This window comes from Pipistrellus hanaki, assembly GCF_964339955.1.
Source record: "Pipistrellus hanaki genome assembly, chromosome: 20".
NCBI classification, from domain to species: Eukaryota; Metazoa; Chordata; class Mammalia; order Chiroptera; family Vespertilionidae; genus Pipistrellus; species Pipistrellus hanaki.
The window spans coordinates 6667985-6691708 of record NC_140522.1 but is presented as its reverse complement, the minus strand read 5'-3'; the positions used below and the strand labels follow the sequence as shown (position 1 = coordinate 6691708).

Sequence of the window (23724 nt, the reverse complement as noted above, 5' to 3'; positions counted from 1 at the left end):
TTAGCCCCTGAAGATGGACTGTTTGTGCTACTTCTCATCATTTACAGTTTTGATTTTGTGTCAGGTCCTGTGTACTTCTCTGTGTCTTACCTGTTCATGCATGTGTTCTTTGTATTGCGCCTTTTTTTCTTTCTTAGGTCAGATCTCTCCATAGTCATTAAATCATTTGTAACGCACAAACTTCTTTGTAGGTATGCCGTGTGTGTGTGTGTGTGTGTGTGTGTGTGTGTGATTGCTCAGAAAATTACCGTATTTATATTCCACGGCATATCTGAGTAATTATCCTGGCAGTGGCAGCTCATTGGTTATTTTAAATCACCTTAAAGACTTATAAGAGGAATGATAAGAAATATTTCTTTTTACCACAACAGCAAGAGTAAAGATGAAAAATGAATAATCTATTCAGTGTTCTATGTCACATATGCTTGTTATTTTTTTTTCCTGGTAAAAAATTCTCATTTATTCATAAGCAACTGCCTTGAAGTGTGTCCCTTAAGGACAAAGAAAGGTCACCCGTCCCTCTCACTCCTGGTTCTTTGTCAAAAATGGACACAGTTAATGAGGTTTGTTTGCTACAGAACCAACTCCCAGACACAGATAGAGATCCTTTCAATGGAAACAGATTTGTTTGGCTCCACCAGGTTACTCAGCGATTAATAACAGCCCCGAGGTGCAGGCCAGGCAGGTCACCGGACCCGCTGGCCAGCAGAGCTAAGCATAGCAGCCAGCCCGGCTCCATGGGGGTGGGGCGCAGGAGCCCCCCAATACCGCACACGATGGCAAACGGGCTATTTTCTGACTCCTTCTTTCATATTAATAAGCAATTTTCAAGAGAAGTGTGGCAAAATGAGGGCCATGCCACTCCAAGTAATTCATTTATTTTGCAATTTAATCTTATGTTGAAAAAAAATTGCTCTGCTGCAGGAGCGTAGCCCGGTGATTTTTAAACGTCAGGCTGTTTCATAAGTAACCTTGTCTGAAGCATTGTGTGAGGGCCCCTCGGCAGGAACTTGTGGCGAGAATGTTTCCAGGCATGGAGGGAAAAAGGAGAGTCTTTTCTTCTTGAGGAATTTCCCCCTCTACGTGTTTGAGGTGAGGTCCCAGGGTTCGCTTCATATCCTACTGAAATAACTTGACAGGAAGTTACATCTCTATTTTTTTTTTTTTTAAAGAATGAATTCCAATTGCAAAACATGACCTTTACAGGAATAGTTAAACTTACTCTTTTAAAATAAAGGATAGCTCTTCACAGAAGTTATTTATTTCTTCATATTGGAGAACATATTCTATTTTGGAGTATTTTTTTTTTACATAGCATGTTTTATTATAAAACCTTATTTTTTTGTTTAAACATCTTACAAGCACACACATAAATGATTTAGAAAGTTTTGTTAATTTGATGGAATTTATTATACTTAGTCACAAACTTGTTCACATAATTTTTATTCTGATCATATAATTGGACAAAATGTCAACTTTTCAAGTGCATTATAGAAGAAATATAGGATAATATATATATGTTATATATAGGATAATATATATGGTATCATATATAAATATAGGATAATATATATATATAGTGATATTATATATTATTTGAACTGTAAATGGAAACTGCTAACAGAAATAAAGTTGTAATGAATTAAGCATATGTATAAAATTAGAGCAGTTTGTATAAAAGATAAATTATGAGAGATTTCTAAATAGAAAATTAAAACTTAAAGGAACTCAGCAGATCAAATCTTTTCTTGGGATATTTAAGTACCTCCAAATAGTTCATCTACAACCAAAGAAATTAATATAGTAATTCACTTATTTTGCCTTTGATATGTTCCTTAACTATTAGATTCATGGTAAGTTATAGATATTTGATTTTAAAAAATGTAACCACTGAACAATCACTTTATTTCTATTTATTTTTATTTACTTTTATTTTTTTTTATTTTTTGAACAAACCCTCTAAATGCCTTTTCAAGATTGCAGGGACCCAGCCAGAGTGAGCAGGTGAGACGGGGCACAAACTCCGACTTGCTTGTCATTAGTGAGAAAATGAGAGTCTCAGCAGACTGTCAGCATCCTGGGTAACCGCTCACTGCTCCCCTGCAGGGAGGCCCTGGACGAGTTTGCAGAGATGAAGGAGAGAGAAGAGAAGAAGGCCGACCTCGAGAGGGAGGAGAGGAAGAGAGATTACGAAGCCAGAAAGATGCATTACCTCCTCAGCACAAAGCAGGTTGGTCTACCTGTCCCTGACAGCCCATGCGCCGCCGGGGCCCCGGCTGACAGAGACAAACTAGCAGCCTGGATGGGACATGACGGGGTGAAAGATATCACAAAGACACCACTTCGAGTTCAATTCCGTGCCTCCCGGTAGGTGCTCGCAGGCACCCAGCTCGCCTGCAACAGCGGCTTCCTAGCAGCGGCTGCTGGGATCCCAGCAGGAAGGCGCGGGGAGCAGAGTGGTCTCACATCACGACCCCCTCCCCACACCCAGGGCAAACCCCGCTTTCCAAACCCATCGGGAGCAGCTCACTGTTGTGCTGTGAATTGACCAAGAAACCAAGAACTGGCACATTATTAAGCTGGCATAGCATTCAGGTTTCTTGCACCTTTTCCAAATCCTGGTGCAAGTTTTCAGGGACAGCTCTTAAAAAAAAAAAAAAATATATATATATATATATATATATATATATATATATATATATATATATATATATATATATATATATATATATCTTACTTATTTTTTTATAGAAAGGAAGGGAGAGGGATAGAGAGTTAGAAACATCGATGAGAGAGAATCATTGATCAGCTGCCTCCTGCACACGCCCTACTGGAGATGTGCCCACAACCAAGGTACATGCCCTTGACAGGAATTGAACCTGGGACCTTTCAGTCCACAGGCGACACTCTATCCACTGAGCCAAACCAGTCAGGTCTCAGGGACAGCTTTTAACAGAAGTCCTTCAGCAGTTCCATCTTTACATAGAAAAATAAGTGTGGAAATTGTATACTTAGACATTTCTTTATATATACTTTTTTTGATTTCAGAGGGGAAAGAAGAGGGAGAGAGAGAGAGAGAAACATCAATGATGAGAGGGAACCATTGATTGGCTACCTCCTGCATGCCCCCAACAGGGAATTGAGCCCAAAACCTGGGCATGTGCCCTGACAGGGAATCCAGCTTTGACCTCCTGGTTCATAGTTTGATGTTCAACTTCTGAGACATGCTGGCTGGCCTCCTGTCAGTTTTTACTGTCAATTGATGTAGGTATTTGAAAGGTTACTGAATAAATATTTAAGTGTAAGTAATTTTTATGAGGCATATCAGAATGAGAAATGTTTTATTACCCCACTTAAGAGGATAATTGTAATAACATTTCAGCAAGGAGAGAAACACTATTTGATTGGAAGTAATTTAGAAATGATTTAAATCTAGTTGGTAGAAAACTAATTTTATGTTAAACTTCCATAGTCCTAATATAGTTTAACTTAGAGGAGTGGAAACAAAACATTAATTCAGACAAATAACGCTTCTGAAAAGATGGATATTTTCGTAAACTAAAATTGTATTTGTAAATTCAGACACAGAAAATAAATGAAATCATGTTATTTAATATATCGATCATTTTGGACAATTAGGATGATATACTGACAAACTCATACTGATAGCACAGTTTTAAAGTCAGTGTGAAGCTCATTTTCAGTACAAATCCAATGTATGTCTTAAAAGTTCTAAAATCTACTAATTTTTACTGATATTAATTATCTCATCTTTATGTAAGCAAATATGTTAGCACAAATAGAAATCACACAACTAAACTAATATTACAGTGAGTTACAGTGAGTGAATTGATAGACCCCCTCCGGCTTTTATTAATTAAAAAGTTCAAGTCATATTAAAGCACCTTCTGTATATGTTTATTTCAATCAGAAAGCTGAATGTGGTAACTTATTTGCATAAATAATCCATCACGATTTACTAGTAGTAATAAGGTTAATTTGTTGCTACAGACATAACAGGATTAGTCAATTATATTTCCTACAAAATGCTATTTGCTATGCACCCCATTACCTGGAAAACAGGATTGGGTTTGGCGCCCTTATTAAATGAACACATCAAAAAAGTCTTCATCCCTGTAAAAGTTCTATGAAAAGAAGGCTACTTTTAGTTGATTTGAATAAGCAAAATGCGGACATTGCCTCCATTTGGAAATTTAATTTATCTTTCTGCAAAGATTGATTATTTAATAAAGTTATTTATTTTGATTCACTAACCAGTCAAACTAAATCTAACACAAACAGGACATATTCCCTTTGAAGAAAATCTCATTTGCAGATTTGTTTTATTCCACATAAACTGACTTTCATCCCCTTGTCCTTGTTCTTGGTAATAAATTATGTTGTCTGCGCCACCTACTGGTGGACCCAGGCAAAGGCCCATTTGTTGGGCTCCTGGGAAGATGCTGCCTCTAAAATGTTGCCCGGAGTTTTTAAAGAGCCTCCTGGAGAGATCAGCAAAGTGGCAGAAACAGAATTGAGACTTGAGGTTAAATCACACATAGTTAGTCTTTAGAAATACAGGCTACTAGAAGAATCTATTGCTACATTCTTCTCAGTAGGGCTACAAGGAAAGTGGTGTTCCAGAAGAGAAGGGAGCTTCAATTATAATAATTAAAAAAAAAAAAAATAGAGAGAGTGTGTGTATTGAAAAGTTTGGGGGGCATCGGGAAGTTGTTGGGCATGGACGAGAGACAGGTTACATGGGCAAGATTGAAAAGATTGCCAACAAGGGCATCAGAATTGTTGGGGAAGTAAGCAGGGGATGAGGATGAGAACCAAAGAATGTAAAGGAGAGTGTGACTGACTAGTTACCAAGTTAATTGGGCATGAGCAGTCGGACCGAGAAGCAAACAGATAAGTACTTGCTCTACCCACTAGCTCCCATTGCTGAGAAATGTTAAGTGGCTGTGCCTATCCCTTATTTCAATGATTATAGTGATGATTTAATAGACCTAAAATGAATTCTGGATTTAAAAGTTCAAGGGAAGCACTATTTCCTCAGATTTTGAAACCTGAAAAAAAAAAAAAAATTAAAAACTTGTGAAACAACCCAAAAGCCAGAAATCAAACTAGGATTCATTTTACTCCAAATAAGCTTTTTTAAAAATCAAAATGCTAAAGGCCCAGTGTACAAAATCCATGCACTCAGGGGCAGGGGGAGTTCCCTCAGCCGGACCTGCGCCCTCTTGCAGTCGGAAGCCCTCGAGGGATGTCCGACTGATAGCTTAGGCCCGCTCTTCCCCATCATGGGGATGAGAGCAAAGTGCAAACATCCTAGTCACTCAGTTCAGTTGTCCCCAAGTGGCAGGTGTAATCTGTACCTAATTGGTACTAATCAATAATTTCCATTCAAGAATCCACAGGTTCATAGCACAAAGACGGTGAGAGCCCCCAGCCATTGGGAAGTCACGTGGTCTTTATTCCCGCACCCGAGCCTGGCCAGCCCATGAGGCAGGCAGTCCTTGTGCTTTGACACCACCTAATGGCTTCTTCCTCCTGTTCCCTTAAAAAAAAAAAAAAAAAAAACCTTCTTCAAAAACACATGGGAAATCAGCTTCTTGCAGACCCCATGTAACCCTGGGACTAGACTGTGACAAATGCCCCCTTCTGTTGCTACATTTTCTTCCACAAAAGAAAATTTCCATCCAGTGGCCTGTTTCTGCAATGCTAAGCATGTCTCTTTCCGCCATGAATTGTCCTGGAAGTCACCTTTTAAACCCTATGCTGAAATCGTTTTTCCAATCCAACACCCGGGGAAGGGACCAGGTGAGAGAGAGAAAGAGCCAGGCATCCAGGAGAGGAAAAGGTGTCGAAGTGGAAGGCTTTCTGGGGGGAGGGCGGTCATAAACATACTTCACTGCTTTCCTTCTCTTTTCCTGAGAGCACATGGGCTTCATTCGTATGTAATAAGCCATTTTGGAGTGAGTGGAGATTGTGCAGAGAAGAGTCACAACATGGAGTTCTCAGATCACTGGGGATGGAACTGGAGCTCCCTCCGACTGCTCTACTGGAAGTACCTCCTCCCCAGGTTGCCCAGGAATCTCGTGGTTAGAATCCGGGGGGCCTCGGGGAGGATTGGCACCTGGTTGATCACTCCTGTAGTCAGACCCCCCAGTGGCCTTGGTCCTTTCTTTCTTCTCATTCTCCTTCAGTAACTCGTGTGAATCTTGTTCACTGTGATTCCACGTGCAGCTACTTACACTGAATGGCCAGATTACTAAGATCTCTGAACGCATGATGATCTGGCCACTCAGTATATTAGAGGCCCAGTGCATGAATTTGTGCACGGGTGTGGTCTGACCAGCCTGGCCAGGGGGAGGGGACATGGGCGGTTGGCCAGCCTGCCTGCTGGTTGAACTCCTGGTCAAGGGGACAAATTTGCATATTAGCCTTTTATGATATAGGATACACCCTGAGTGGCCAGATTATTATGTGTTCAGAGATCACATATGTATATAGTCCATCACATCAGTTATTTAATGCTTTCTGTTTCTTTGCTCATCTCCTCGATGTTTTCTGGGGAAAGGTCTTCCTCCACCTCACAGGACAGACAGATCCCTTCTCTGCCTTCTGACTCTGTCAAGTACCAGGAATCGGACCTGATTGGACCGTCTATTGTCAGTGCAGGGATGTGTCAGTGCGGGGATGTGTCTTCCGTGATTGAGACTATCTGTGCACTAGTGAGGCTGTGCGTCCCATGGACACACACTAAGCCAAGGCAGATCTGGGAGGCTGTCAGGGTAGCAGAAGGAGCCTGGGGTCAGAGCAGCCGCACTGGGGCCGGGGGAACAGGCCTAGGGAAGTTACATAAGCAAGAAAACAATCGCAAATCTTGGCGGCAAAGGGAAGCTGTTGAGCACGGATGGGAAACAAATTACACAGGCAGGATCGGCGTGACTCAGTGGTTGAGTGTCCACCCATGAACCCAGAGGTCACGGTTGGATTCCCAGTCAAGACACATGCCTATGTTTTGAGCTTCCTCCCCAGTAAGGGGGCATGCAGGAGGCAGCCGATCCATGATTCTCTCTCACCCTTGATGCCTCTATCTCTCTCTACCTCTCCCTTCCTCTCTGAAATCAATAAAAATATTTTTTTTAAAACGAAGAAAGAAAACAAAGGACTTCCATCCAGTTCTTGGAGGGAATCACAGATGCAGATACAGAGGCCACGGGACTGATCTATGGGGAAGGTTTCCCCGAGAGACTCATGGGCAGTCTCTCAGCAAACCCTCCCCCACGCAGATACGGCTGAAGGGAAATCCTGCGTGAAAATTAAAAAGAGAGAGAGAGAGCCATTCTTTCCATCCCAATATCTGAGAGTCCTCAGGAACTGCCTGTGTCCTGGAAGCCTGCAGCCAGCCCCTCGCCCCTTCCCCCTCCCTCTCAGGGAGTTGCCATGTCACGTCTGCCACCAGGACAGACCCTGCTGCTCGGAGGTCACCTGTCACCTCCTAATTACCATCCGGCGCTGCCGTGGTGGTCCCCACACTGCCCCACCGCTCCCAGCCCCCGACACCGCTGACCTCCCCCTGAAGCCGTCTTCTCCTGGTCTGTTTGCTGTTGGAGTGCCCTTCAAGGGTCCTCTGCCCCCCTTATTTCTACACAGGCACGCTCGCTTTTGTTGCCTTTCCTGGATACTGTGTTTTCCTTTCTTTTTATACATATATTTCAAACATATTCTTATTGATTTCAGAGAGGAAGGGAGAGGGAGAGAGATAGAAACATCAATGATGAGAGAGCATCATGGATCGCCTGCCTCCTGCACGCCCCACACTGGGGATGGAGCCCGCCACCTGGGCATGTGCCCTTGACCGGAATCGAACCTGGGACCCTTCAGTCCACAGGCTGTCACTCTATCCACTGAGCCAAACAGGCTGGAGCAAGGTTACAACCATGATGAGAGGACACTGAAAGCCGGCGGGTCATGTTATTGTTGGTCACAGAATCATTCTCTTTACCCCTCCCCCCGCCACCTCCTACCCTTGAGAAGGGCATAATGGGCTGTATTCACCCCTGTACTCACCTTAGACCCGGCAAAGCCTTTCTAAGTTAGTAGACACTCAATATTATTGCATTGAGTTAGTTACATAGAAAATGGTACCTTATTTAAATTTTAATTGGCATTTTGTAAGAATGTTTTAAATATCTGATAATAATGGTAAAGATAACATGATTTCTAAAAATCACATATTAACCTAAAGAAGCATATAACATGGCCCCTTTAAAATTTGACCCTAACCACTTAAAAATTATATGTGTATATATATATATATATATATATATATATATATATATATATATATATTTATTTATTTATAACAACCTTTATTATTATTAAGAAATCATTTTCCCCCCATTGATTTTTAAGAGAGAGTGGGAGGGAGGGGGCAGACAGACAGAGAGAAACATGGATGTGAGATAAGCTCATCGATTGGTTGCTTCCCACACCAAGGTATGCGTCCTTTGTCCTGAATCAAACCCGGGATCCTTCAGTCCCTAGGCCGATGCTCTATCCACTGAGCCAACCCGGCTAGGGCAAAAATTATATTATTTAACTGAAACAAGAGAAGAGAATAAGCATTTGTAGCCGGCCATAGTTCTTTCATTTTTATTCTTGTTTTACTACTCAGCTAAGTTCCATACCAGGTACATTCCTGTGACTCCCTAACATTTCCCTGGAACCCCCAGCCCTCCCGGGGAGCTGTGCCTGAGGGTCAGCGGGACTGTTGTCTGAAATGCAGGTGGAAGCGGAAGGGCTCTGGCTGAGAAATGACCGTGTTCCCTCTTAGTGCTCAGCAAGAGTAATTGAACGGAGAATATCTTACTAAACGCCAGGCTGTGGCAGTGTATTAACACTCCGACTGTCTCCTAACTGCAGGGCAATTATTTGCTGAGTGGGGTTTTTATAAATCCCCCGGCACTTCTGTGCCCTGGTAATTATGATGAAGTGCACTGGTCAGCGTCCACTCAGCAGGCCCTGCCCCGCACATATTTCATTCACACTCGCTGGCCCACTGTTCCTCTCCCGTTAGCAGAGATCTGTACTCCTCTTCTGTGCTCGCTCAGTGTCTTATTGCCTCAACACACACACACACACACACACACACACACACATAGATATAGATATAGATATAGATATAGATATAGATATAGATATAGATATGTATTATTGATTTTTACAGAGAGAGCTAGAAACATCAATAAGAGAGAAACATTGATCAGCTGCCTCCTGCACATCCCGCACTGGGGATGTGCCGGCAACCAAGGTACATGCCCTTGACCGGAATCAAACCCGGGACCCTTCAGTCCACAGGCTGATGCTCTATCGACTGAGCCACACCAGTTTCGGCTCAACACGCTTTTTACAATTGATTTCAGAGAGAGGAAAGGAGAGGGGTAGAGAGAGAAACTTCAATGATGAGAGAGGATCATTGATTGGCTGCCTCCTGCACGCCCCCCGCCCCCACCTCCCACTGGGTATTGAACCCGAAACCGGGGCATGTGCCCTGACCAGGAATCGAACTGCGATTTCCAATTCAAAGCTCAACCACTGAGCCACACCGGCCAGGCTCAATGCATTTTATTTTTTTAATGAAAACTTAGAACCCAAATATAGTTTAGATAGCCCTCCTTTTAAACTGCTTCTCTCTCCCAGGATTCACAAATTCTGAATTGTGGAGTGAGAAAATACTTTCTAATTTTGTTCCATTTCTGTGGCCATTGGTGACTCCTCTGGGCTGTGCCCCTGCCGTCTGCAGAAGCAAAAGCCGAATGCTCCCGGAAGAAGGAGTGACTTTGAAATCAGGAGGAATTCGGATTTCTCCAACGGCAACACATGCAATCGAAGCCTTCATAAATGTGCTTTGGGAATTTGAGGTTCCCACAGTCCTATTACAAGTTCTTTTTTTTATTTTTTATTTTACAGAAACTTGTGTTAAGAGTAAGCCTCGGTAACAAAAAGAAGGGGGGAAATTAGACACAGCTTCCCCCGGGCAATTACAAAATAAAGGTCAGCCTTTGGAAGGAAAATGATCAGAAAGACATTCTCCGGGAAATAAAAATACAGTTTAGATGCTCCACATAGAAAAAGGATGTCCATTCGTTTTCAAATCAATTGCATTCTGCGTTTTGTTTTTTTTAAGGACTTTCCTATATAATACTCAAGGAGAAGCACAAAATCTGGAAAGTAAAGAGCCAACTGATTGTCAGAAATACAGAATGGTTCGAAATATGAACGTGACGCTAAGGGTGACTGGGTAACAAATGGCACGTTTGCTTGCTGGCTGCTCTGCACGGCATAATTAATATTCCGGTTCATGCTTAAGTCCCCATGATGGAGGGTCTGAAGGGAGGAATTCAAGAAAAATATATATATCTATTATATAACTCATTGCCTTTTCCCCCCACCTCCCTTTTGACTAGTCAGAATCACAGCCTTTAAAAAAAAAAAAAAAAAAACCAGCGTTTTCACAGCTCATTTGCGGTCTCCACCACTGGGCCCCCAGCCTGCAGTCCGGCCTGATGCAGGGAGGTCAGTAAGAGGCTGTTAGCTGAGTCCTCTCCTGAGAACCCCTGGGTCTTATTGAGTTGAATGTTAGCATGACAGTACTGCAAATAACTCAGTTGTAGGCTGTTTAAAAAAAAAGAAAAAAGAACCACACCGTTAGCAGAGATTTCCCCATAGTGCTGGTCACTCCAGAAAATGATTGCCCAGAATGAAGTCCCATAAGCGAGCTTGGCAGCCGCCCTTCTATGCAGTGAAAAATGCGGAGGCTGAGAAATAGGCCCTAGTCCCTGAGGATGAACTTGGCCTTTGGTGGCTCCTAGAAATATTTTTAGAAACCCACAGCAAGCTGTTTAGTCACAGGTGCCTTACACATGATGAACTAACTAGAGCAACTGGGACAAGAGTAAGTTCACGTCGTTTTATTTTTTTTAATATAAATATATTTTTATTGATTTCAGAGAGGAAGAGAGGAGGAGAGATAGAAACATCAATGATGAGAGAGAATCATTGATGGGCTGCCTCCTGTGTGCCACCTACTGGGGATCGAGCCCACAACCCAGGTATGTGCCCTTGATCAGAATCGAGCCCGGGACCCCTCAGTCCTCAGGCCAATGTTCTATCCACTGAGCCAAACCAGCGAGGGCAAGTTCACATCATTTTATTTACTGCAAGAAGAATAATTAAATGGGTCCTTTCTCAACCTAACCAAATAGGGTATTTGCTGTGGGGATTGTGGGAGGGCCGGATGTTTAGCATTAACTGAGTTTCTAAAATAGACCATTTACTTAATTTCTAAAATATTAACTTCATTTCTAGAATGCATTCTTTCTAAATCTAACCAAGTAAGGTGTCTGCTGGGGGGATTGTGGGAGGGCCAGAGCATGTCCATTGATGGCTTTCGCAAATGCACTAACTTAATTTCTAAAATATCGACAGCCGGAAGATTTTAAATGAGACATTTTCAATTCAATTAAACTGTATTTTCTATCTATATTTGATTTAAATTGCAAGGAGAAGCCACAGGAGGAGGGCTCCATGGAGGTTGCAGAGTACGGTTTCAGGAAGCTATCAGGCCTACAGTCAATTTGCATTTCCCATCGAGCCCCTGTGTACATGGGCATGCAAATTTGGGGGGATCAGAGGAGATTTCTAATGGGGGTGACGTGAATAGCCGGCAGCAGTTACCCAGGTAGACAGACATTGTCAAGCATAAATTATAATCTAGTTAAACTGCACGTATTTTACTATTTTAATCTGGAAATGATATGCTAACAGACTTCCTTTCATTAGATTATCACTGAACAGAATGGCATTTTTCTTATATCTCTGTCCTAGACTTATATAGGTTTAATTATATTGTATGTCAGAATAGTCTTCTTTATGTAATACGTATTGTTTTTTTCTTATTACATTTGATACATTCTCAATAGAAAATCACCTTGGAAAGATGTTAAAAATTACCATCCACTTAAAAGTTACTGTCCACTGAAAGCTATTTTTAATATCTATATATGTATACATATTTTCTTTTATTAAGATCATTTCACTATCTGTTTACGTATCCACCTTGTTCTATAATCAGTGTTATAGGGAGCGAATGTTAACTGACATTATAAATGGTGTATACAATGGCCTGTAACATTCTCAACACTGTTCTTTCTTATATAAATAAATTAAATGGGGGGGGGGGGGTTGCAAAGAAGAGCTAGTTCAACACATTTTAAAAATATTTAAATACATTTACATTAGGTTGGTTTTATCTGATAAGATTCAGTCCCGGATTATAACATAGGAAAAAGCTGAGTGGGAGGTGATTCGGGTTAGTGCTAATTTCTGGATCACAGTGTAATCGACAACTAATTAAAACTGAAATCTCAAGAAAGATGAAAAGGGTATAATCTATAACTTCTTAGAAAGAAGTTGGTAGGATTTTGAAATAAATCTCAAGTATTTTACCAAGAATGTGGCTTTGGAAAACAGTAGCGAAACAGAGGCCTCGTGGGCATGTCTAAATGATGCATTGTTATTCTGGAAAAGCATCTAGCCTCATCTTAAAGTATATTTTTATCAATTTCAGAGAGGAAGGAAGAGGGAGAGAGAGAGATAGAAACATCAATGATGAGAGAGAATCTTGGATCAGCTGCCTCCTGCACGCCCCCTACTGAGGGTGGAGCCATCACTCCTGGCATTTGCTCTGACCGGGAATCAGAATCAAACCGTGACCTTCTGGTTCATAAGTCAGTGCTCAATCACTGAGCCGTGCCAGCCGGATCAGCCTCATTTTTAGTGTCTACTATGTGACAAGCACTCTGCTAGGCTCTGTGGATGCAAAAATACCCAACACAGAGTACCGGCACTCCAGTTGCTGGCCTGGGGAAGATGGACACACAGAAAGGTAACCATGGGACAGGACAGGGAATCCAGCCAGAGCCTGTGATATTATACTCAGGTTAACACTGAATTGAGTGTTGGACTGGAAGTAGAACATTTCCAAGGATAGGTACTCAAAGGCAACTATCCTAACTAATCCTAATACTTTGGAACTGCTGATTCCATGAGGGAGATACAGCAACCAGAAATATTTGTGAATATGATAGAAAAGCACATTTTCAGGGAAAAGAGAGAAAGGTTCAATGGGTCCATGTTTTTACATTAGTCCAGAGGACGCAAAGAGCCAACAAGCCAATCATACTGTCCTCTAAAGTGTGACTTGTCCTTATGAATATGCATGTGTGTATATGAAAAGGTATCAAAGTACGGTTCTGTACTCAACCACCATTGAATTTTCAGAAAAATGGACATCTGCTAAACTGGAATTGAACATTTGTCATCCATACATCTGCTGACCCTCTGTTGCATAGCAGGTGCTGTGCTAAGTAAGCCCTGACTATTTTGACACAGTGTGACAAGGTCATTGATGAATAGCAAGGGTACTGTGACATTACAGAAGTAGAGTTTCGAACCACATGAATTCAAAATGCAGGATGTTATTTTGAATATATGATATACATATTCATATGTACATCCACTTTGATTATTATTTTATCCCCTTTGATTTTATATATATATATATATATATATATATATATATATCCACATATATATCCACGGTGATTATTATTTATATATGTAAATATATATATGTGTGTGTGTATACACACACACACACACACACACACACACACTGGTTTATTATTTTAAAGAACTTAAAATAACTGCCATTATGTAATGAATCATCATTCAAACAATCAAACGTTTATTGAGTTCATATTTTGTTGTTATTATTTTTGTTGTTGTTGTAATCCTCGCCCGAGGATATTTTTTCCACTCATTTTTAGGGAAAGTGACACAGAGAGGGAAACACAGAGAGAAACATTGATGTAAGAGAAACCATCAAATGGTTGCCTCCTGTAAGAGCCCTGACCAGGGGCCAGGCTGGGGAGGAGCCCAAAACCCAGGTACATGCCCTTGACTGGAACTGAACCTGGGACCCTTTGGCCCACAGGCTGACGTTCTACCCACTGAGCCAAATCAGTTAGGTGAGAATACATACTCTGTCCCTGAAACTGGCTCAAGCCTTGCGTATTTGGTTTGTCTGAGTGAATGGGTCGCTATACTAGTAGATATAGTTCATAGACATGCTCATAGTTAGTTAATGGTTAGAATACAAAAAGAATGACTGTTATTTTTCTTTTTTTCATAAATACAGTGATGTAAAGTGTACCTTGTGTGGTAGACAGGAACCACAGCTCAGTGGTTTTTAGCATATTTTGTCTTCAACCAAAGCACGATTCTGAAACGGCTGGTCTGGCATGGAGACGGTGCATGGGGCTTTTTTTTTTTATTTATATTCCCTGGTAAATCTGAAATCCACCTCCAGAAGTCATTTCACATAGTCCTTACATATAGGAAAAATGCGACAGTGCAACCTGATCTTCCTTTTACTTCCAGTGAAAATGAAAGACCCAGCCGGGACCGGTTTGGCTCAGTGGATAGAGCGTCAGCCTGCGGACCGAAGGGTCCCAGGTTCGATTCCGGTCAAGGGCATGTACCTTGGTTGCGGGTGCATCCCCAATAGGGGGTGTGCAGGAGGCAGCTGATCGATTGATTCTCTCTCATCGATGATTCTAACTCTCTATTCCTCTCTCTTCCTCTCTGTGAAAAAAATCAATAAAAATATATTAAAAAAAAAATGAAAGACCCAAGTCAAACTTCTGTCTGCTTTAGATCCCAGGCATATACAACTCGCCCTTCAGAATTAATCCCGACCCGTGGGAACTGCGGCTGCAGAACGCAAAGCCTTTAACGCCTCCGAGGACCAAAGCCAGGCGGAAGCGGGTGCGCCACCTGGAGAGCTGGCTGGCCTGCACCAGCACCCGGTCCTTCCCTCGCACCCACATCCTGCCGCCCATCAACCGGAAGCAGTGCCAGGTACTCTCTGGTCCCATGTGAGAATTCTTCTTACGATCCTGTACTTTGCTGGTTTGTTAAAAAGTGACTGTTGTTTTGCCTTTGTGATCATAAAAAAGGAATTTTTTAAAAATATATTTTATTGATTTTTTTTTTACAGAGAGGAAGGGAGAAGGATAGAGAGATAGAAACATCGATGAGAAAGAATCATCCATCAGCTGCCTCCTGTACACTCCCTACAGGGGATGTGCCCACAACCAAGGTACGTGCCCTTGACAGGAATCGAACCTGGGACCCTTCAGTCCGCAGGCCGACGTTCTATCCACTGAACCAAACCGGTTTTGGCAGGAATTTTTTTTTTTTTTAATAGAATCTAATGTTAAGTAAGAAATCTAAAGTATGTTTAAAACATACACCAAAGAAGCAATCAAATATTTATTTGGTATTGAACTATATAATGTTTTGAATGAGAAGTTAACACATAGGATTTTAGGTTAAGATCTAGACTTTTGAGTGAAAATACTGGCTTTTTGCTTTTTAAAAAAAATATTTTTTTTTTCTTTATTGATTTCAGAGAGGAAGGGAGAGGGAGAGAGAAACATCAATGATGAGAACGATTGATTGACTGTCTCTTGCACGCCCCCTACTGGGGACTGAGCCAGCAACCTGGGCATGTGCCCTGACTGGGAATCAAACTGTAACCTCCTGGTTAATAGGTAGATGCCCAACCACCGAGCACACCAGCCAGACTGAAAATATTGTTAGAAACAGTACTCATTATAACCTATTGTTGCTAGAAATATTGCATGTGTCATCAAATACATTTAATGTAACCTGTCATCTGATGACCCATATCTTTACATATAACTGTAAACATAATTTAGATTTGAGTACTTTTAAGAGTACTAAAGTATATGAGTTGGGGAAAGAGAGAGGGCCTGAAATAGTGCAAGACTCCAGTAGAAATAGACAGACAACCTTCAATGTAGACTGGGATAGAGATCAAGTGTGGAGTGAGGTGTGTTGAGTGACCGTCCTAAAAGTCCCAGAGAGCAATCGTTCTGTCATCCCCGTCAACACTTTAAAACTGGGAATACAACCGCCACCAGGTAGAATCCACCCGGAACTGGATTGCTTTTGGTTCACAGGCCAAGCTCCTAGAGCTCCTGCTTATGGGTTCTGTGCACAGGAGTGCCTCTGTTTACCTCTCTCTGTATAAAAAATTACTCCAGCCCAGCTGGTATGACTCAGTGGTTGAGCATTGACCTATGAATCAGAAGGTCATGGTTTGATTCCCAGTCAAGGCATGTGCCTGGGTTGTGGATTCAATCCCCAGTAGGAGACGTGCAGAAGGCAGCCAATCACTAATTTTATCTCATCATTGATGTTTCTCTCTCTCCCTCTCCCTTCCTCTCTGAAATCAATAAAAATATATTAAAAAGTATATATACATCAAATATATAGTAAATAAAATGTATAAAGATACATTAATATATTAGTAATTATATATAATAAGTTAAAGTTCATAATAAAAGATACAGGTAAACATATATATCAAATGGGGATATAGATAGGTAGATATCGATATAGATAGATATTAATAGTGAACTTGGAATCATGTTACTGTATCTTTAAAAAAATAAAGTTCCAATAAAAATTCATTAACTCCTTTCCAATATAGCAATCCTCCTGTCCAGCTGTGAAAAGTACTAGATGATACTTATTTGCCATTTGTGTTATTTACGGTCCATGACTTTTATGGTAACTGGTTCCTATTATTGGTTTCTATTAATGTAAAACATAAGTGAACAGAAATGAGGCGTGAATCATTTCTTTTTATTAGCCCACTGTCTTCCCTCAGCGCCGGCAGGAATTCCAGCTGTGGCCTGTTAGGGATAACCTAGTTAGGGAAGGATAAGGAATAGAACTAGAAATCTTGGTCCCTCTTCCATCACTTCTCTCCTGCACAATGGTGGGCAAAAAGAGAAAACTGTATGTACTTAATGGCACAGCAAAATCTCCAGCCAGCTCTGACTTGTATTGTGCATTATGTGATGCTAATTCGTCAGACAACCAGTGGATTCCCATAACTAGTATATAAGTAACTACTAATTTAAAGGCAGGACATGTGGTGAATCTCTTTTCCCAGTTGTGGCTTCTGGACTTGGCTATGTTTGTGTGTGATTGCATGGCTGCTATTGTATCAAATAATTTTAAATAAAGAACACAAGAAAGAATAAAATAGAAGATATGACATTCACCAAAAAGCCTTCTTTTAGTGAAAAAAACGCTATTGATAGCGGTGTTCTTTGAAAGCTAAGTTCAGAATTGTCTCTACTATTTTTACTCAAAAAGGGAGAGGATTCTTTGCAAATGATGTTCAAAGCAACATGTTTTTAAACATTTGAAAGTAGAGCAACTATAACTATAGACTTACCAATTTTAGCAGAGCAACTCTTTTGATGTGCAGAAAATTAATGCAACACATTTTCAGTATTGTCACTTGTACCAGCGTGGACATTTCTGGAAGATGCAATATTGTGCCATGCATTTTCTAATTCAGAGAAGAACGAGTTGTAATTTAGGCCTGGCCGGTGTGGCTCAGTGGTTGAGTGTCGACCGATGAACCAGGAGATCTCGGTTCGATTCCCGGTCAGGGCACATGCCCGGGTTGTGGGCTCGGCCCCCAGTGTGGGGCATACGGGAGGCAGCTGACCAATGACTCTCTCTCATCATTGATGTTTCTATTTTTCTCTCCCTTCCTCTCTGAAGTCAATAAAAATATTATACTTAAATAAAATATCCTCTGCAATGTAAGTAAACCTGCTGTGCTTTGTAGGCATTCAGCAGCCTTGATGACCAATAACATGGTAAAGGAATCCTTCCTAATGAAACATCCTGTCTTGCCAGGGGCCCTTCCGTGACATCAATGAAGTACTGGCGCAGCGCTACAAGCCTTTGGAACCAACGTTGCGGGTGGCAGAACCCATCTCTACGTTAAAAGAGGCCAGAAATGAATTCAGAAGATGGGACTCAGCAAAAAATGTTCAAGAGAACATGTGAGTCCTGAGCTTTAAAAAGCAGCTGTCCCGAGTGTGGAGCCTTACGTTACCTGGTTAGATATTAGCAGAGAACTTTTTTTTTTTTAATATTTTTATTTTATTTTATTTCATATATTTTATTGATTTTTTACAGAGAGGAAGAGAGAGGGATAGAGAGTTAGAAACATCGATGAGAGAGAAACAAGGATCAGCTGCCTTGTGCACCACCCCCACTGGGAATGTGCCCACAATCAAGGTACATGCCCTTGACAGGAATTGAACCCGGGACCTTTCAGTCCACAGGCCAATGCTTTATCCACTGGGCCAAACCGGTTTTGGCTGCAGAGAACTTTTTATTTGTGAGAAAAGGTCAGGTCCCCATGATTCCTCTGAAAGCAACCATTTTCGACGATGTGCAAATGTTTTAGATAGGACAGTATTGATAAGTATATCGATTGCATATGTGTAGTCAATAGTCGAATTGGATCAGGGGGCCCACCCTACTCTCATCTCAACTTATTATTCCTGCAGTGACCATATTTCCAATGAGGTCACAGTCTTCAACATGTTATTCAAGATAAGCATAGAAAGAGGGGATGGTACTGTTTGACAGAGTGTGGATTGCAGAGGATTTCTTGAAGAAGTCACTTCAAAGCTTTATTTGTTTGTTCTTGATCCTAAAGAAACAGATCCCTCTTTCTTTTGTCTCTTGAAGACATGGTTTTCCTCATTCCTAGGTCTGTGTTTATGAAGTCAGGATGTTACATCAGCAACTTGTACATAACTGTCAAGTAATTTTTATGAGAAGCTCTGACATTTATTAAATAAGTTTTTATTTATTTCTGAGAGAGGAAGGGAGAGGGAGAGAGAGAGAGAGAGAAACATCATTGATGAGAGAGAATCATTGATTGGCTGCCTCCTGCATGCCCCCTACTTGGGATCAAGCATGCAACCCGGGCACGTGCCCTTAGCCAGAATGGAACCCAGGACCCTTCATTTTGCAGGCCGGCACTCTATCCATTAAGCCAAACAGGCCACGGCCTGCTTCTTGTTTTAAGTGTGAATTGCAGGCCCAACACTCAACCCAGGGTAGGGACATGTGAGCTTTTCTGTTCTTCTCCAGCGTCATATTGGTCCTCAGACTCTCCTTTCTGCCTTTTAAATATCTCTCCATTCACAGTTGCACCTTCTGCATGTGGCTATGCATTTGTGTGATTAACTGGTCGCTATGGCATCAAAGTTATTAAGCAAAATATCTAGAATTCCAATTAAGAACTTAATTTAAAATATAGCCCTTCTGGTCTCAAGTCTGATTCCTTCTGGTCAAGGGCACATACCTGAGTTTCAGGTTCGATCCCCAACCCCAATCAGAGGCAACCAATGGATGTGTTTCTCTCACATTAGGGTTTCTTCTTTTTCTCCCTCTCCCTTCCATTCTCTCTAAAAACCAATGGGAAAATCACCCTCGATTGAGGATTAACAGAAAAAAAAATTTTTTTTTGAATGTAGTGTATAGAAAAGAGACCGGTTCTGTTTATTAACAAAGAATAGTGATAAGGAAGTTCAACACGCCTCAAAACTTTTTTTGACTCATGTGATTCTTCAAACACTTTAGCCCTCTGCAATCTACGTGTTTTCCGAACGGTTATTGTATTATGGTAAATAGGCATTATCATATGTTTTCAGAGAGTGTTTCCGTAACATTTCAACTTTTTTATTTGTAACGCTCCCATTTGTTTTAATTACTGGCACAGTGTGCCGCATTTATTAATCAGCAGAGCCTTTTTAAGTTAAAATACTAGGTTAGCTAATCCCATTAACACAGAACACTCCAAACAAGCGGTAATGGGAGAGGTAGTTAGTGTGCAAATCGCATTGCCCATGCGATGCTCGGGGCACCGTTAGCATGATTACCCTCTTTTGATCCAGACTTCTGCCTTTCCCAGCCAATTTCCAGCGGAAATCTGCAAAGGGCTGCCTTCATTCTTCCAGCTTAATTTTCCTCTAATGAAGTTCTGGTGCTTTAGAACACTGGGGATACAGATAATCAGCTTGTGTATCATTAAGAAGTTCTAGAATTTGTCTACAAAGGATCCCTTTGTTAGTTGTATGGTGATGATTGCTCTTTTGTTGTCCCCTGTTGCCTTGAAAATAGAATGTTTGTTTTTTTGTCTTAAATAAATGACCACGGAATAGTGGAATTTCGTTATTACAGACCTCTAAGTATTGATATGTTTAAGATGTATAACATCGCTGAAAACGGTTTGGCTCAGTGGATAAAGCGTCAGTCTGCGGACTGAAAGGTCCCAGGTTCGATTCTGGTCAAGGGCATGTACCTTGGTTGTGGGCACATCCCTGGTAGGGGATGTGCAGGAGGCAGCTGGTCAATGTTTCTTTCTCATCGATGTTTCTAGCTCTCTATCCCGCTCCCTTCCTCTCTGTAAAAATTAAATAAAATATATATATTTAAAAATAGATATATAATACCAACATCATAGACATTTTGGAATACTTCCTGAGAATATTCCATACGCTTTTAGTGTATGCAGACCAACACATCATAAAACTGGGACAGAGAAGGAGGGGTAGGAGGGTAAACTGACCCAGTGCATGCTGGGCAGCCTGACAGCCGGGCTGAAGAATGCAGGCTTGACCCAAAAGGCAATTGGGGTTCATAATTTGTCAGTGTGAATTATCTGGCAGTGAAATAAATGGGTTGGAGGAGAATCTAGAATTGTAAGTGCCTAGAAAAATGGGGGGAAATGAAAGAGAGTTATCAGAAAAAAAAATGGTAAGTGTAATTTTCCTTATTTGGGAAAAAAAAGATGAGGTATGTTAATTCTCAGTGCATAAAGACTGTATATTTGCAATGGTCCCATTTTCCCTGAAGCTAATTGGCTGTTTTGTTTTGGTTTTTGGTTTTTTTATTTTTTTATTTTTTTTATTAAGGTATTATATGTGTACATATCTTACCATTGCCCCCCACGCACCCCACTCCCATACATGCCCTCACCCCCAGTGTTTTGTGTCCATTGGTTATGCTTATATGCATGCATACAAGTCCTTCAGTTGATCTCTTATCTACCCCACCTCTCCCTAACCTTCCCTCTGTAATGTGACAGTCTGTTTAATGCTTTACTGACTCTGTATCTATCTGTTTTTAAATTTTGCTTTCTGAGACTTCTACCAATCGTTCTCCAACTGCCCAGACATTCACGTAATGGCGTGTTTGTAAAAGCCAAGGCATGCCCCCTACTGGGGATCGAGCCCATAACCCAGGCGTGTCTCATGACTGAGAATAGAACCTGTGACCTTTTGGTTCATGGGTTGATGCTCAAACACTGAGCCACATCAGCCAGGCTAAATTTTTATTTATTTAATCAAACGTCTCTAGAAATCCAATGAAGAATATCACCTTACTGCTCTTTCAGATTTTTGCCATTCTCTTCCTACCATAAGAATAGAAAATACGTTCCATCAATGCATTTATCAAGCAAGTATGGTTCCGGTCACCGTTTCAGAGATGAAAATCCTGCTAAGTGGATTGGTGGCAAGGTAAGTTGACACAACATTAAAAAAAAAAAATAGTGTCCCCTTTAACAGGCTAAAATAGACAACAAATATAAATTGCAATTAATACATTAAAAAATACAAATTATTCACCCTTGGACATTAAGCTGCTTCAGAAAAACAAAGATCCTTATGCAAATGTCTATTCCTAAAAGAATCTGGTTCTTGTTGGCTTTCTACAACAGATTCACTTCATGCATCCTGACATATTCCAAGAATATGCCCGGATCTAACTTAAGTCAGCAGTTCATGGAAATGTAGAGATTTTTTGATACTCACTAAAAATAAAAATAATTTATTTGGGTATTGTTGTTTTTGGGGAGTCATTGTGTGCCCTTATATACTTTTAGAATGTATATATAGTTAAAAATTAATGATGAGTAATTGTTCTTGTAGGCCCCGAAAATAAGCAAGAAATGTATAGGAATTCTTTAAATTTTAATAAATCATTAGTCTACTTAACCCAACAGAAAACCACGTAGAAAAACACTAAATGCAAACTTAAATTTCTCTTTTCTCTCCTCCCCTCCCTTTATTTTCTCCCTTCCTTTCCTACTTCTTCCCACCTTCCTTCTGATCTCTTCAAATAACGGTATTAAATAAATTATCCCTCTCTGTAGCTGTATAACCTGCACAACACTGAAGTTGTCATTCTATTATTGATATGTAAACCTTAGAATTATTAAAAATACTTTTATTTCAATTTGATATTAAGTGATTTGGGTGAGACTTGTTGTACCCCATAAACTGCTAAAATCAGGCCTATATATATATATATATATATATATATATATATATATATATATATATATAACTTCGTTTCTTGAGCTCAGAAATTGGAGGCCACAATTTATTCATTTTTAATTGACTCAAGACAGTTTTAGGGAGTTGTGACATTAAAAAAGCTAAAGAAGGAAAAGGCTGGAGTAGTGAAGACGGACTATTGAAACCTTGTAAATGCACGTATGATGTAGTTGAGCACAATAGATTGCTTTCAGCCAAGAAACAGCTCAATTAAGTATTTTTGGTTCCTGTTCTTCAGCCTTTTCATCATGGTTGAAGATTGTCTACTACACAAAGAACTTATTCTCCTACCTTCTTTAAGCAGAGAGATTAAAATTTTCAAATAATCTTTTTAAAAAATATATATTTCACTATTTAAAATAGAAATGAAACTTAATAAGGGGACTACACTGATCACTATTAATTTAATCTATTTGGGTAGATGTAAAAGACTTGGACAATTAAAAGCTCCGTATGCTATCAACATTCTTTTGATTGTCAAAGCACTTACCTGTGCTTGTGTTAACCAGTGCACAAGTGATGGTCTGGGCCCCTCTATCTTGACTGGAATTAGCTTTTATATTCACTTTAGACAACTGACTTCAATGGGACTGTTTATCTTTTCCTTTGCTCGCAAAACCCGGGAAGAGACTGATGTTGACCCGCTTTATTATTGGTGAACGACACCGCTAGAGCAGCCTTTTTTGTGTGTGTGTGCTTTGTTTTGGTATGTCCACGCGCATTTGAGTCCTAAACAAGAATCAATCGATAAGCTCCAAAGCATAAAAACAGCCAGTCCTCCAGAGGATTAATTTGGAGGGCCTAAGCATATTGCACAGAACATAAAGCTGACCTTTCCCGCCCGGGGCCCGGGGAATGGAGGGGGATGCGGAACGTATCAGAGGTTTAATGTGGCACATCGCCGGCTGCAGGGACTTGGGTGGGGCCTGGGCTGCTTGCCTGCTGCACCCCGGTGATTGAATCCGCTGTCACCGGGACCCCGGTAGTAATGAGCGTGCAGCCTAACGACCGTGATTATGATGATGGTAATGGATGCGCCCGCGCGGCGTGTGGGCATCATTAGGGCTGCACTGTACGCGGAGCCACGGGCCCCGGTGAGGGGCGATCTTACCTCTGTGCCCTGATTGCGATAAAATATGCCTCTCTGTTTCAACAGGCCAGCTCCACGGAATTTTAAGAATCTTCCCCGTACTGTTGATAGATGATTATGCACTCGCTGATAAACAGCCCCTTGCAGTTGTTTGTTTTGTGTTGTTTCATTTCATTAGTGAGTGTAAACAGTTAAATAATTGGGTGTAATTGAGGGAAAATATTTTGCTTATGAGGATGGCCT

At 40.9% G+C, this 23724-nt stretch overlaps 1 protein-coding gene across 2 annotated transcripts in view; it reads left to right on the top strand.

Annotated features, from left to right (window-relative positions):
• The window catches only part of SPATA17 (spermatogenesis associated 17), a 165422-nt gene that overhangs the window by 16857 nt on the left and 124841 nt on the right, over nucleotides 1–23724 (top strand). For both annotated transcript variants that reach the window (XR_014793608.1, XM_084868954.1), the window contains exons 6-9: nucleotides 2107–2230; nucleotides 14794–14997; nucleotides 17887–18035; nucleotides 21449–21572. Coding sequence is in view for 1 of the 2 variants with exons in the window: in XM_084868954.1 (XP_084725080.1) it covers nucleotides 2107–2230; nucleotides 14794–14997; nucleotides 17887–18035; nucleotides 21449–21572 (601 nt within the window). In the remaining variant the exon portion in view is untranslated. The remainder of the gene's footprint in view (nucleotides 1–2106; nucleotides 2231–14793; nucleotides 14998–17886; nucleotides 18036–21448; nucleotides 21573–23724) is intronic.